The sequence below is a fragment of the Takifugu flavidus genome, chromosome 11 (genome assembly GCF_003711565.1).
Source record: "Takifugu flavidus isolate HTHZ2018 chromosome 11, ASM371156v2, whole genome shotgun sequence".
In the NCBI taxonomy this organism is placed as follows: domain Eukaryota; kingdom Metazoa; phylum Chordata; class Actinopteri; order Tetraodontiformes; family Tetraodontidae; genus Takifugu; species Takifugu flavidus.
Window position 1 is genome coordinate 13,192,573 of NC_079530.1, and position 16,224 is coordinate 13,208,796.

Consider the following 16,224-nt stretch of genomic DNA (forward strand, 5'->3'; position numbering starts at 1 on the left):
TAATTTGCAGGAAGGTGCCTTTTCTTTTAGAGCGTTTGCTTTTGAAATATTCTGGGATTATCGTCCTTCCTCTTCCCCCCCGCTGAACATCCCACTGTAGACCTGTTGCACGTCTTACAGGGGACAAACTGTGAGCACAACTATGACGACTGTCTGGTAAATCCCTGTCCGGAAGGCTTCTCCTGCATCGACGGAATCAACGAGGTCAGCTGTCTGCCGCCTGTAACGGGCGATGTTCTCCTGGAGGCCGCAGCGAGGAACATCAGTCACGGCCTCGCCGCCACAGGTCCAACATCTGTAGCTGAGCTGTCTACAGGTAGGAGAGGAATGTTGCAAAACTGTCCCAAAATATTAGTTAAAAAAGCTAATCTCAGCTTTCAAGTGAGTCAATATACCGTCCAAAGTTCTGGACTTTTGTTGCTAATAACAGAGAGAGAAAATCACGCACCGTCAATTCCCTCACAAAATTTCTTCTCTTAACAGGGTTTCGTCTTCGCGCTGATGTATTATTGGTGTGTGAATCCACAGACAGAAGTCAGTCCGACTTTGATTTAATTAAAGCGCGCAGTAGTTTTTGCCGACACTCCATCCAGTCCAAGCCGAAGTGGCACTCGCCTCTTTCTCGGAGCCTTAAATGCATTTCCTCTGACAATGTGATAGTCAATGGAAAGTGAAGGTTCCCACAACAAAAGCAGCATTTGGTGCTTTACTGGTCATCACATTTCAACGCCGGTTAGGAAATAATCACTTTTCTAGCACAGATGATGACAGCAATAGTGACTGGACCTGGATAGTGCTGAAAATATCAGGATTTGACTTCATCTTCTGGTAATTAATGCCTCAGTCTGGAACCTTTGGGACACAACAATTAGACAGAGTGCTCTTTTCTATTGTTGCCTTTTGTCGAGCTGTTGATCACTTTATTCTGAGCTGATCATCCTTCTTTTGACCAGTTTGCTGACAGTGTTGCTGCGTTGTTGCAGCTGTCACCGCTGTTGTATCTCTGCCGCCTTTACCGGTTGTTCTCTACACCGACACTTTGATGTGGTACCTCCAACCTGCACGAAAAGTAACAAGTAAAAGGAGACCTTTTTCCAACTGATTGCTCAGTTGAACTTTTTCACAAAATGACTCTTGCCAAAGTGCTCTTAACTCCATCAACAATCTAAAATGGAAAAAAAGTGGCACTTAACTACTTACAGTCATTACATGAAGTAGCCCTGAAGTTTAGATTTTTTTCTTTATAAACTGTGAAGCCTTTGGTTCCTTGTCCTTCATAAAAACCCCTGAATGACGTGTCGCTGCTGCGGAGCTGCTTCGATTTTAATTCCAGAGCATTTCATGCAGAGCAGGAAAATTATATATTAGGCCTAGATGCAGCGGTTCGCACAGCTGCAGGTACAAATTCCACCTGAACACATTTTGATTCAGATTTGAGGAGAATGATTTCAGAGCATCAGTTCAACCGTCATTCGACTCTGTGTCCGTTAACACCTAAATGACATACGCCCCAACACAATATGTTGCACACGATTGGTATCGGAATCAGTCATCTGTGCGAGAGGAGGAATTGGAAGCTGTGGGCAGATTGTTACTCCTTGACAGATGATGTCTGTCTGCCTTTGAAACTGCTCACAGAGCTGTAAAACAGACCCATTGAACACAGGCGGACTTGAGCCAATTCAGCACGACACTCGGAAAATCACTGCGGCCCAAACATAATGCAGTTTGCCCTCGCAGCACCTGATCCAGCCCTGAACTGGTATAGGGAGGAGGAGACAAACACACACACACACACACACACACACACACACACACACCGTCAAGGAAAGCAACCCTACACATCTATACTACGTAACACATAATGAATACATTTAAAGGGAGCTAAAAGTTGTTAGCTTATCTATCTAGGTCACCATCTAAAGGCATGCTTTGCCCTTGGTGCCGCTTGAAATAGACTTGCATAGCGCTGATTTGAACCTGAGACTGTGCCACAACCTTTCATATGTACTGAGTCAATAGAAACAGAGCGCGTGTCCCACCAGCAATTAGCATATCAGCTGTTAACATACGCAAATGGGGTCTGCCTCTGATTCTTACTGGAAGAACAGGGAGAAATGGAAGCAGCTTAAGAGCTGGAAGCAGAATTATCTTGTGACTTCCATCACATACGTGGATTGTTGAGCCTCCCAGTATTTTAGCGGCACAATATTAGAACTGATGGGAATCTCTACGGGAGCCTGCAGACAGAAGGAGACTTACCGCGGCTAAGCCACGTCTTCTGCGTCTGCGTCTCTCCTCAGAGTGATCACCGGCGAAGCCGTTATCTTTCGCCGCCATGCGCGGCGGCAGTGAAATTACTTAAGCCTTTCAAAATCAACTCGATGAGTAAGAGGTTAGCCGGGAGGCCCCTTTTCAAACACACGCCACCTGTCTTTGGGCAGCCACCTTGTTAACCTTCAGCTTAACATGCACACATTTGTTCTGCTTGGTGTTAGCTCATTTTTAAATGTATTTATTTATTGGCGCGGCTTGTTATGAATGGAGTTGACAGTGCCTGATTAGTGCGCCTTAAACCATTCTGAGATATTCAGTGACACAACTTTCCTTGTGAGTCATAGCGGCACTCGCACGAATTAGCTTAATCATGAATATTCAGGAGGGAAAAGGCGGCGCCGGCCAAAACGTGAGCGCTGGATTCCAACTGTTGTCTTGCACGCCTCTCCGGGTGTTGTCTAACTTTATTATTTTTAAACTAAAAAGATATAATTATCCCCTACATTGAAACAAAGGTCTATTTTTAGCCTCAACTTCCTGTCTCTTCCATCTCTGGAGTATTATAAAATTCAGCTACATCTATCGTTATATATATCTTTAATCGAAGTCATTTTCAGCCGGTGTTGCAGGTACAGTACGGAATGACCTTTTGTCTTCCCTCCCTGCTCTGAAATTGCTCGGGTCCAAGAATGATCCTCGGGAATGTTTTATCTCTGTCCTGTGACAAGTTCGATCATTCAGTCTATTACCTTCCCCGATAAATCAGGGACGAAAGAGGACTCACATCCCGGCTTTTCTCTAATAAATGGAACATTACGTCTACATCAATTAAACCCCACCATTCCCCAGTCTGCCCTCATATTCATTGATCTTAATTTCATATTTCTCCAAATAATTTTTTTTCTTTTTTTGCTTCTATATCTTGTTCTTTAACCTGACCGACATCTGCTCGGGGCCTGCTGGGCAACAGAGGAGCTCCATATTTCCTGATTATATATGACTCGTATCAATTTCCCCACCTCTTTTATGGACGTGTATTAATGCCGGCCCTAATTAAATCTGACGTGAAAGATTTATGTCGAGGAAGATTCCCACCGATGCTACTTTTATATCTCACTGAAAGTGGAAAAGCTTTTGAAGAGTAGATACAAAGTTCTGGCATCAGCGTTTTTGTTTTTCCGACCGTAGGAATCTACTGGTTCTATGCAGTGTGGAGTTACTGGTTGTGGGAAGAGAGATGCAGAGTCAACGGAACACATTTACCATTTAGATCGAGCTCAACGTGGCGTTGAATGCGTTGATGAAAACTTGCTGGGAGAGTTTAAGGCAGGTAGGGACACTTTGAAAGGAAGACTAGCTAACTGCTAATGAGGTACTATATTGTAGTGCCTCCTGGCAGCAGCCTCAGTCTGCATCAAAGACTACAACAGACTAAACAAGGCTTTAAATTTAATGAATAGATTTGTCTCTAAGGGGTAATTTTCCATCATCAGCATTGGCAAAAGCCCATTGTCGGGAGCGAAGCTGGTTTATCCTCATTAATGCACAGATCACAGTAGGTCGCCTCCTGATGTTTCTCACTTTTTCTGTCAGATTTTCCTCGGGGATATTGGCCATCTTACTCTCCAGACGAAAGCGGGGTATTTAGGCCATGTTGTTTGCCAAATACCCCAGGGGAGACTCCGTCAGATCAAAGCGGGGGCTAGCCTATTAGGAGCTGACGTGTAACAAATATTGATAAAGGTCCTCCTTGCATCTGCTCAATTAGTCATGGCAACAACCTTAAAAGAGATTTACTGATTACCAGAGTGCAATCACTTTTTTTTCCTGCAGACAGACCCCCAAATAGGTGCGTCCACCAGCGTCTCATCGGGCGCGGACTTCCAGTTTGCCTCCGCTGCGTCCTAAAAGTGAGAAATATCGAGCGGGAGCGCCCGTAATGCTTAAGTCATTCGCTTAAGTGTGTCTGCGTCACTGCCCCCAATAAGCTGGAGGGCAGTGCAACATTTACTGAAATAGCCCCATAATTACCCATTCTCATGGATGATATAAGCCAAGTTATTCCACGATAAAACGAGGCATGCAATAAACTTGTATGAATAGTTTCATCCGAGCCAACTCCTCTCCCAGCTAATATAGCGCCATTTGCATGCTTCACAGCCTTCTGGCAAATAAGACTAGTTAGTGCGGCCGTACAGTGAGCAGAAGGAAAGCTGGGATGAGCGAGAGCCCTGGAAGCCCTTTGGTAATAATAATCATCTGGGTTGTGTTTTTTCTTTACTTGACCAGAGTGAGAAGCATGTTTGTATTATCATAAAGCAACGTGCAGCGGGGTGTGTAGAAGAGCCCAGACTTAAAAGCAGGTCAGTGTTAAAGCCTCATCAGTATCTGGCCCGCTGAGTTGTTATTAGGCGGACGCTGAATCTTAACTAACTCTGAGGTCAGCGTTGTGCGTCTGATTGTGTGTGCAGCCCTCCCTGCGGAGGAAGGGGAGGAAGTGTTGAATTCTTTCAAGGATCAATGGAGAATCTCAGCAGAGCTGCATCACCTGCAGTCGGGCTGTTTTCTGTTTGTCCTACTGCCGATTTTAGTTTGCCTCATTTCTTCCCTGTTCTCCGAGGTTCCAGCAACGTCCGGTACTTTGGGGATTCGTATCTGGAGTTCGCGGCCGTGGAACTCGCCGCCGTCAACGACATCACTGTGAGTTTCCAGACGGCAGCAGCCCGGGGAACTCTCCTGTACGTGGACCAGGGTCCAGCTAATGCTCACTTCTTCATGAAGCTCTTCCTCGTAAATGGACTCTTGCAGGTAGAGGCGAAGACGTTCGTCACAGCCGCGACGTCTCCTCGGAGAACAGATGCTAACTGTGTTTCACTCTCACGTGTTGCAGTATTCCTTCTGCTGTAACGAGGAGGAGGGGCTTACACAGATCGGATCGACGCTCCCCGTTGATGACGGCCAGGTTCAGGTGGTTAATATCAGGTATTATTCCCTTCTTCTGGTTTGCTGTCTGGTTATTCTGAAGAAAGACAGAAACTAATTAGTAATCTGTACTTCTAGTTAATGTTAGGTTTTTTCACTCCTTCCACAGCTTTGGCTAATTCCAGATGGGGATGAGTAATTGGCAGGATCGCCAAATTGAGAAAAATGCGCTTATATTTTAACAAAAGCTAAAACAAACACCAGGATGTGCCAATTAAAATGCATTAGCGATCTTTGAGCGTGTTTTACTGGCTGTTCTGAAGTCTTCATTTGCAGTTTTTCATTACTGAAAGATTAACAAGCCCGAACTGAACACAAAATCAATGTTTAAATGATTTAAAGCGAGGCTGTGGCCCCTTTAGTTATATTGTTTCTATGCCTGAGTGCAGTCTTCCTGCCAGCCCTCTGTTATAGTCCGACATGGGCAAAGACTTCAGTTTAGCCTTGAGACGGGAGAAAAAAAAAACATTATATATCAGGTTGAAGTGCAAACAGAGCAATATCAAATCTGATTACTGTGCGAATAAAGTGCCTGGGTGCGCAGCAAAAAACATTTTTTTTAAATTTCCCTCCAGAATTTCCGAGTTTAAGGTCAAAACTAGAGATAAGAACACATAAGTATAAAATAATGTATGTGCTCGCTTATTTTTCCTATCCGGACAATTACGAACCCCGGAGCAGCCTTGTGTTTTAGCAGGAAGCTGCTTTGTCCTAAATATGCGGCTGCATCCGGATCAGCCCATCAGCTTGAAGAGCTCTCAGGTTCTGCCCCTGTTTTTCTCTCTTATTTTTCTCTCACGGAGAGAAAAATACAACAGTGGTGTGAAATCAATCATAATGTTCTGTACCGGCCCCTTGGAGACGTTACAAGAAAGAAAGCTGTCATGACTAGAGGGTTAGCACTATGGAAAAATGGCTCCTGGTGTCACAAAGCAAATTCCTTATAATTGTCCAATGGCCAAGTCAGTCCATCTTTGTCTGATTTGACCCAGAGCTACAACGCCACGGCCATCCGGAACGTCGACGCCTAGCTCATTATAGACTTTTAATATATCTTCCCGTCAGAGACACTTTTCAATATGTTAAATAGAAACCCAGTGGGGATGACTTCTCAAGGACGGCGAGCACGGTGCCCTCTGGCTGCCGGCCAGGCCGCTCTAGCAGACTGCTTCTAAATTAACCGTTTCTCCGTGCCGGCTCTAGAGGAAGGACTTGCGCTGCTCCGAGTTGGCGCCTCGAGTGTTTGTAGGCATGTGCAACAGCCTGCAAACTACAGGCTTTATAAATCAGACTAGATTGCTTCGTGGACCTCCTCCCGACCACGAGGGGCATCAGGAGACACTGGAGAGAAGACGATGTGCGAGGCCCGAGGACCCTCGAGCTGCAGATGGTTATTCAAGAATCTGCACTTGGGTGATTATCTGCCCTTCCCTGTTGTTTCAATGGTGGGGAGTTGGAGTTTGAAAGCTTCAGATGGCTGGGGGGCGACTCCAGAATCCTGCTGCGAGGGTGCAAAAGACCTGGATACCGGAGACATGATGGCGTTCAGGAGGACTACCCTCCCGGACCGCCGCTTCATTCGTCTCCTCGGGTGACTCGCTTTCTCAACACCATGCGGCTACGTCGTACATCAGGGTTATATATTCAACCTGAGATGATTATTTCCATATTATCTGCATGATGAAGCTGCAGCTCCAAAAGCAGCATCTCAGAAAACTTCCTCGCTCCGCTCGAGCGCTGAAGTAATTGAAAACTCGCGCATCCGTTTTTTTTTTCCTGCCTCTGTACTTATGTGGCTTCTGCTTGAAATAAATCTGTTTGGACTTGTATAACAGATGAGGCTTGATTCTCTGCACTTTGAAACCAGATGTGGAAAAAACAAACCCACATTAAACAGAAAATACTTGACTTGGTAAATATGCAGCAATTATGAGTGTATTGCCTGACAGTGTCAACCTAAAGTCTCTCAGCATTTATGCATTTTCTGGGCCGATATTTACTGGCTCCTCGTCTGTTCTTGCATTTGCTACTAACAGCAAATCTAATCTCAGCACAGAGGTGGCTTTTTTTCGGCATTCTAGATGAGTTTCTGGACTGTTGGAGCCGTATTTTCGTGCGTGCATTGAGAGGAAGATTTTGTTTTAGTCTAATTCAAATGAAATCCACCTCCTTTTCCACCCTGACGTGAAAACTTTGTGTATTTTGTAGGCAACATCTGACCCCCTGCGAGGCAGAGCTGACACTGTCTGGACAAGGCAAAATTAAGAGCAATACAAGCAATTACTGGGTGGGTCACATGACGGAAGGTACAAATCACATCTTCACGGGGGGTCTGCCCCAAAACTATCTACCCAATCAGGTGAGGTTCTGACCTTTTCTGGAATCAGCTTTGATGAAATCCTATCAGGCCCACAATCAAGGCCCTTTCCCCCCCACAGAGAGCCAAACCTTTCCACAACTACACCGGCTGCATCCACATCGTTGAAATTAATAAAGTGACCAACTTTGGCACATCGGATGCCGTTGCCGGCAGCAACGTCGGCCAGTGCAGGTGAAATCTGTGACCCGTGACAGTCGTAGTAAAATCCTGTTGCTTTAGAGTGAAATATTTGCCCGATGTTACAGGCGTGCTGCGGTAGACTCAACAACAAATACCTCGGATCTGACAACTCAATCACTGACTGTTGACGCCACGCACACAACAGAAATTGCGGCCCCCGGTCAAAAGTCTCCAGCAGGCGGATTTGAAGCTTGCAGAGACGGCGTTTGTGGCAATGGGGGGACCTGTCACCAGCTGCCTGGAGAAGCTCGGCCTTCCTGTCACTGCCCGCTGCATTTCACTGGAGCTTTCTGTGAGAGAGGTGAGCGGGGAGGTTTTTCAAGGCTTGAGAGGAGGATTTTCCAGTTTCCAGATGTGCTACTGATTTGCTAACACGCACGAGCAGCGTGAAGCTAAAAAGGAAGCGTGACCTTTGCTGCACTACTGTTCAGAGCTTGCCAAATAATTATGTTACTTAATATATGCTGAGCCTCTTTTGCTGATAGGTCTCACTATGAGAGAGAAAGAGTCTGTTGCATTAAGAACCCTGAGTGATATGAATTATTCAGAATATTGAAATTAAAGATCCCTGTAAGCGGCTTGAACCTTTGCTGTTTCCACGGTCACCCCCAACAGTCACCAAGAATGAGGAGATGACCTTGTGACCTCATTTCAACTTTAGATATGTATGGTGAGCTCAAATGTAGACAATACTATACATAAGGACCAAGGACTTATTAACTTTCTCATTTAAAAATGGCTGTTTTTTTGTTTTTTTTACAAAATCCAAACATTCTATGCAATCGAATTTGACACAACTTTACAATACATCAGTTCTTTCGACTGAAATGCCGTTATTGTGTAGGAGTTTTCCAATTTTCAACAAGGTAAAACATGATTCTCTTGAGTTTTTGTTTATATTTGTTTGTAGCCGTTGCTATGGTTGACCATCACAAAGTGAAGCACTGATGTGAAAATGCCCAACAGTTTTTTAAACAAAAGAAAATGAGAAAAAAAGGAACTTAAAGCAATTTTCCAGGGAAAACAATGGGATAAGCTAAAAGAGACATATTTCCCCGCATAATTTCACTGAAAGATGATAAAGATAAAATTTGTGGTGGATCGCATGTAAGTTCATGACCGTGTTTGACGTGGCTGTTTTATAATGTACATCTTTTATTAAGTTAACCTTACAGTGAGTCATCACCTGATGCAAAATACCATGGCAACGGCTACCGTGTTAGCTTGAAGGAGCCACAAAAGCTGACATTCAATGGATGCATATAATTCTTTTTATTTATGACAGAGAAAAGCGACGACAGGACTCTTTTCCACATCATCAGTCTGCAGGAAGAGCAGATCGCTGTGCAGTCAGTGCAAGTGTTCTCTCGCCACCAGCCCTCTGAGGACTCAGAGTGTGGCTGCAGGAGCCCTAAATAGATAAATTGGGTTTTTAATCCTGGACAGAAGCTGGCAACAAGTGGAGGGAAACTGATAAAGCTTGTTGCAGGATAGGTGGGCGGTCTGTTGCTAAGGTCCCGGACAATGAATTTAGAAAAATGCCACAAGAAATCCCCCATCTGTTGAAAATATCTCGGACCGATGAGCTAATCAGCAGGTCTTGCTGGTTCCGTGTGAATATAGATCTCCCTGCACGTTCACAACTGCTAATGTGAATTTTGAGAATGACTAAATCGTTTCGTATAATATATAGAAATTTTATTCGCAGCAAATCGCACTTACATGGCGTAATTAATGAAAGTAACAATATTTATTTTGAAAAGCGCCACGTTCGGGGTGGGGAGGCGCTCCCGATACACAAATATAGCGTTGGAAAAAGTAAAAAAGTAAACTCCTAAAACTGGGGCAAATTATTGAGGTTTAATTCTGGCCCTAGCGCTATGTAAAATAACGGAGGATGCTTTATGACTTGTTCTGCATCCCACCACCAGGGGGTGGTTGGTCCTGCATTTCTCTACCTCTGCTCCTCGCAGTGCTGCCAGTTCAGGGCTGAACGTAATGAGTTTTGGGGAAACAGCATGCGTGCCGTGCCATATGTGGTGTACATGTCTGGTGGAATTAGTGAACTCTATGATGTAGAGTTTCAATTATAGAGAACGGGATTGATCTTCACCTTCCACGCCCCTGAGCATGATTTATGCTAACCGTAGCCCGGTAGCTGCAGAAAGCGCGGAAAGCTGGCAGAGTTCCGCCCAGAGTTAATGTTTACAGTCATTAACCTGGCTTTGTGCAGCCTGCGTGCGCCTGGCACCTCGTCATGCATTCCAACAAGTAAGTTGCAGACGCTTAAGTAATCCGCTGAAATGTTATCTGTCTCTTCAGGCACTGTGGAAAAGCGCTGCCATTTTCCAGACTCCAGTCTCATTGATTTTCTCAGAGGAAGTCTCTCCAGTAAACCCTCACTCCTCGTGCCTACACGAGAGAAGCGTTGCAGATTACGTTGTGTCTTTCAGGTTCAGAAGTGTAACAAACGCCTCGCTAACGCACACAAAAGCTTTTCTTTGCTAAATGGATTTTATCACTGATAATCCCAGGTGACCCCCGATTTACGCTAATCATTTAGGACAGTTTTCAAATCTATTTTCCAGTCAATTATTGCTACAATAATGAGATTTACTTCCTCTCTAGAGCTTTCCCTTAATCACAAGTTTGTCCTTATCTCTCAACTGGCGGTATATAAACCCGAACAGCAGCTGTGGCCTCCCTGAGTCATTTATGCTGAGGTCGAGGAATCTCTCCTCCTCAGAAGTAGTTTGCTCTCTCAGGATTAACGGAACGCCTTCGCGCATCGTCCATGGTTGGTGCTTTGCAACAGTCCTGCAGGTCCCGACACGGAGTCTGAGGCGCGTTTGTGTGCTGACGCAGTTCATGAGTGTGTATTTCCACCGCAGCGTCGCTGGGCCACGGCCAGCTCTTCACATCTTGCTGAATTAAGAACAGACACAAAGGCGATCACAGCAAGTCACCTCTGCTCTCAGTTAATTATAGATACAGCGAATCCTCGTTAACGCTGACTCGTGACGTGAATGCGGACCCGTTTGTGTCCTTGTTTAATGCTGATTTGTCATGTTTAGAAAAATATGAAGGTGTACTTGAATGCTCTTCGGACAGACTTTAGATGGAATCAATAATCAATACTCATGGCTCCAGTGGTGCAGTGGGAAGCATGTGTGACTACAGATCAGAAGGGTCTTGGTTCCCTTTGGGTAGCTCAGGGTGCCTGTGCATTTGTTCTTTCTACAACAATGCGTTTAAAAACAGGCATTTTCACTCTTCTTTGTTAGTGGTTAAAGCTTCCAGTCGTTTTGGGAATGATGCCACAAGCGTTGCCCCAAGCACCACCCCCATCCAGCTGAGGATGTCCCCTGCTTTCCTCCCAACATGACACCTGCAATCAAGACCAACTATAGTTCAATCATGTCGCCCATTTTGTTGGAGAGCTGCAGTGACGGCTGAGATTTTCTTCCACGCAGGATCTCTGGAGATCAGCTGGAGGGACCATTAAGACCCTTCTCCCCTAATGGCTTAGACTGGCCAGAAATAGCGTAAAATTCTTCAAAACGATGGCAGCCACTGTGCTCTTGAAATCTTTAGTCCAACAGAAGCCTTTTGTCAGCCGTATACACTGGTGTTCTTCTAGTTGATGGCCGATCCATTGAAACGACCTCCTGTTCCAATAAACTCCAGTAATTTGGCCTAAAGTTCATTCAAATCCGAAATACAGCTCGCACATTAAAACACCCTTTTTTTGTGAGGGATACATGCACGCATACACACATGCACACGGGGAACGCACGCCGCTTGTATGTGTGCGTCACCTCAACGAATCCTGTTCATTTTCTCATGAAGCTCACACGCGAGCGAGATGATGGCTACAGTAGTGAGGCAGTGCGCTCATCCCTGTCCATTCATTTGCATAATCGTGACCTCACTGATGGTTGGCGAGCCCAACTCGCCCAACTTGACTTTTTCCAGTCTGCGTGTTCCGTGCATGAGCAGCTTTGACCCAGAGCGTGCCGCGAGCCTTGCTCACTTGTGTGTGGACCCCCTGGCTGCACTTCTGGCCCCGAGAATTGAAATCCAGGTCAGCGACTACAGGTCTGATATCGGGTAGCCGACCATAAAAGACACGTTTTGTCAAGATAAAGCTAGTCTGTTCAGCTTTGTTGGAGTTTTAAGCTATGATAAAGCGTCTCTAAAGGAGCTCCCGGCAGGTTTCAGACCTTGCCAGGGACATTCTTTCAAGTATATAAAAGCATTCAATTGAAAGCTAAGTGATCACAAAAATTAGTTACGGAGCATGTGGCAGCAAAGTGTATGGAAAAAAAGTTGAAAGCAATGAAGCCTGAAATTATTCAGACCTACTATCAGACCTAGCGTCTAATTTCCTTATGTCCTCTGTGCATCTGAGGCTGGGATGTAAAGGAGAGGCACAATCGTTTCAATCCTTTTTGCCTCAACAGCTAGTTTTCTCTCATCATTACATCAATACAAGTAAAGCTGTTTTCCCCCTTTTTACATTTACATTTGCTTTTGATCTTATTTAACACATGAATATGCTTTTTCTTCATTTTTTTAAACAACAGTTAAGCGGACTTGACAGCACAGTTAATTCCATTTAAAGGGATTTTAATTCTTAAGTACAAGTCGTCCCCAGCTGCAGCCTTTTTTCATTTATCAGGATTCATCAGCAGCAATAGTGTTTCCCTCTTGCAAACCGCAGTTATAAAGCCTTTATAGATGCTAACAGACAGACTGTGCGTATTAGAGCTTATTTGGTGTTTGACATTAAGGGTAAGAGATGAGGGGCGCTGGGCTCCCCGCCACGCCAGCACACAGACAGGTGCTGCCAGCTCTTTTTGTGGGCATCTAGTGGTGTGTTTGCTGTAATTGCTAAAGCCTTTCAAAATGAGCCAGCTCAATCTGCCGTCGTCAGAAATTGCCAACAAACATTACAGAATTGATTCATCATTTTCAGCCCGTGGAAGCAACTGCTCTCTCTCTCTCTCTCCCCTCTCTCTCTCTCCCCTCTCTCTCTCTCCCTCCCTCTCCCTCTCCCTCTCCCCTTCTCTCTCCCCCTCTCTCTCTCTCTCTCTCCTCTCTCTCTCTCTCTCTCTCTCCCTCCCTCTCCCTCTCTCCCTCTCTCCCTCCCTCTCTCTCTCTCCTCTCTCTCTCCCTCCCTCTCCTCTCTCTCTCCCCCCCTCTCTCTCTCTCTCTCTCTCTCCCTCTCTCTCTGTGTCTCTCTGTCTTATTGTTTTTATGGCTGCTGCCATCATTTTCCACACAACTGTGAGGATTCTTTTCCTGTCGCCGGTCAGGAGGAGAGCACGGCAGCGCGCTCGCTAAGACCACAAGCTCCAGCTCCATTTTGATAAATGCTCCAACCACGCACATGTTTTTGGTGATGGTCTAAGAAGTGATCTGAGGTGGAGGTCACTGAGCAGCCTGGGACAATCCTGCAAACCGCAGGACCAAACCTCGGCACTCATTAAGAGGACATGCTGCTCACCTGACTGATATTTGGAATTTTATTGTTATTCGTTGTTAATGGGTTTGAATTGAATCGGTTTAAAATGGGTTTTATTATCTATTATATAAAAATAGACCTGCAAAATGATAGTCTGTTGAAAAATAATGATCCAAATTCCCTCTTTGTGGAAAGAATTTGACTGCCAATATAAACTCAAAGAAATGTGAAGAAAGAACTGAATAAAGCGGTTAAAACCCAGACAAAACTCAGAGAAGTGAGAGAAATGACACCATTAATGAGAACAACCATCATGAGGTCGCGCAAGTAATTCTGAATCTGCCTGTTACGCTGCACAGTGTTTTTATGCGATGTTTCAGGAACTGAGTCCATGTCAGAATTGGCCTTCAGTTTGATTTGGGCATTATCTTCTGACCAGCTAATCAAAGAGACAGCAATGATTTTCATCATTTCCCAGCATTCTTCTCTTTTAATCTGTTCTAAATGTTCTAAATTCACAAATTCAGCTTCAAGAAGAACTCAAAAGACCCATCTGATCCAACATCAAAGTCCAACACATGCAGAGGGCATCCATATTTTTACCATCATTAAAAAGTTTCTCAGTCTCCGCCGTATTTTCAGTCCTCGGCTGATGGTAAACTGCAGTTTTCCTGCAGAGAACCTTGGCACTGAAGGCGGGATTCTCAGAGCGATCCTGCTTTGAATTGACTGCTGATTCTGAAGAGCCCACGAAGAGTAAAGTGCCCTTCATGTGAGAGCGACACTGGCGGCTGGAGTTGATAAGCTACGCTGTTATCTGTGCCACCTTGGCCTAAACATATAACCCTTTTTCAACCTGTGGGAAATCACACGGCGGAGTGCTAGCAGGGCCGTGCTGCTGACGCCAGCAGGTTACTGGGGTTTTGGAGGCTTTTCTCCTCAATCTTAACATGGTTCCACCGGCTGTCGTCATATTACCTCTGAGTTCTGCATCACTGAGGCTGATAAAGTCGTCCGCCTCATGCTAGAAAGCTAACCAGGATCCATAATATCTGTGACTGGGATTATTTTGCTTTTTCCCTGCCGTCAACCCACTTGATTGTGACACTGTCACCTCACAGCAAGAAGGTTCTGGGTACCCTCCCCTGTGTTCACATCCTCTCCCTGGGACTGCATGGGTTCTGTACATGGGGGGGAAGCAACTTGCCAACTCTATAGGCGTAAATGTGAGTGTGAATGGTGGTCTGTCCTATATGTTGACCCCGGGCTGACCTGGAGACCCGTCCATGGATGGATGGATGGATGGATGGTATTTCAGGGATGTGTGTTTTTTTTTCAGATACCATGGTTTACATCCCATCTTTTGACGGCACCTCTTATTTGGAGCTCCGCCCCCTCTCATACATGCGCCAGTCCTCCGGCTCCAGCAGTGACCTGCGGTCCCCCGTCCAGGACACCACCATGACCCTCTCCTTGAGTGTGAAGACCAAGGAAACACAAGGCACCATCCTGTACAGTGAGCGCAAACAGAATATATAATAATATAAATTTTAGAAAGCATCCCTTGTTCACAATCACTGTTCTAAATGCTGACTTGACCACATTTAATTCCAACTTCACTATATTTGGAGACATGCAGCTACCCAGGATTCTTCTTCATTCACGATAATGTTCAAGATAAGGAAAAGGACGACAGCACAAACTGATCAAAGAGTTGATAGTCAGCTCACGGTGTTCAAAAAGAGAACTAAGTCCACAGTGGAAATCCATTCCGAGCCCAGTCTTTTGTTGCCAGATCTGAGCCATCTGTTTCCCTGTGTTGATTTTGATGACGTGATTTACAGCCTAAAGGAAAACAAAGGAATCTTTATAGTGTTCGGACACGTGAGGAGGGCAGATTGGGCCAGCCTTCACTTTAATTAGGAGCTCTGTTTCTCTCTCCAGCTTGCTCTTTTCAACCCCCACACCTGCTCACACACACTCACCCTCCTATTACTTTATCTTTGTGGAGACTTTTGTAGGCATAATAATAACCCAGCCCCCTACTCTAACCCTAACTACCCCAACCCTAACCTTCAAACCATGTCTTCAGCATCAGACACACCTTTGAAGTTGTGGGGACATGCCAAAATGGCCCCACTTTCATATTAGAAGGAGTATTTTGATATGAATATGTTGCAGATACGAACACACACTCTATTGTTACAGATTTAGATATATAGGCCTCACAGGTACAGTAACAATAGAGCATTGTTGCAAGTGGAGCAGCCATCTTAGGTGATATTGCTGCATAAAGCCAAGAAAAAATCATGTGTGCATGTGTGCGTGTGTGTCCATCTCAGTGGAGTACAATGTTAGGACCTTGCTCCTCTCTTAAAATAGCACTCACCTTGGTTTGGTGAGTCCATTGTCGTGCACCTTTAAGTCAAGTGCACAACTGTAAGCGGCCTGCATTGTGGGTTAATCACAAGTGATTTATTACACTCCAACAGGAGCTTCCATTTATCTCGCCGGTGGAACCTAAATTAACCCCCTTTGCAGCATCGTTGCAGGTTCACAACCTCTCATTTTCATTTACATGCCACGTATATGCTATAACACCTGATTCACTGAGATCACTCGCAGGACTGGAATCATTTAAACTGCTTTTTATGGTATAGAATAGAGCTTTTCTCTTAGTTTGAGACTGATGCCAGCTGCTTATGAGCCAAAAATGGGATATACAAACAAAAGGGTCGTTAAGTCAGAAATGCCATTTAACTAACCACCATAACGAGGGAGGCATCCATCCACTGCTCTGAGAGCTCTGAAGGTGATATCGTCCCAGCCAGACCCTATATAACTGCCACTTCAGTAGTTTAAGATTAAGATTAAGATGTACTTTATTCATCCCCGTGGGGAAATTGAATTATAGTAGCAACCTATGCAAAGTATAGAA

At 45.0% G+C, this 16,224-nt stretch overlaps 1 protein-coding gene across 1 annotated transcript in view; it reads left to right on the plus strand.

The window, feature by feature from the left end:
- Positions 1–16,224, plus strand: part of eys (eyes shut homolog) — a 101,077-nt gene that overhangs the window by 56,874 nt on the left and 27,979 nt on the right. The window contains exons 33-39 of the mRNA XM_057047223.1: positions 121–316; positions 4,898–5,085; positions 5,168–5,259; positions 7,468–7,618; positions 7,698–7,810; positions 7,885–8,120; positions 14,626–14,802. Coding sequence (XP_056903203.1) covers positions 121–316; positions 4,898–5,085; positions 5,168–5,259; positions 7,468–7,618; positions 7,698–7,810; positions 7,885–8,120; positions 14,626–14,802 — 1,153 coding nt within the window. The remainder of the gene's footprint in view (positions 1–120; positions 317–4,897; positions 5,086–5,167; positions 5,260–7,467; positions 7,619–7,697; positions 7,811–7,884; positions 8,121–14,625; positions 14,803–16,224) is intronic.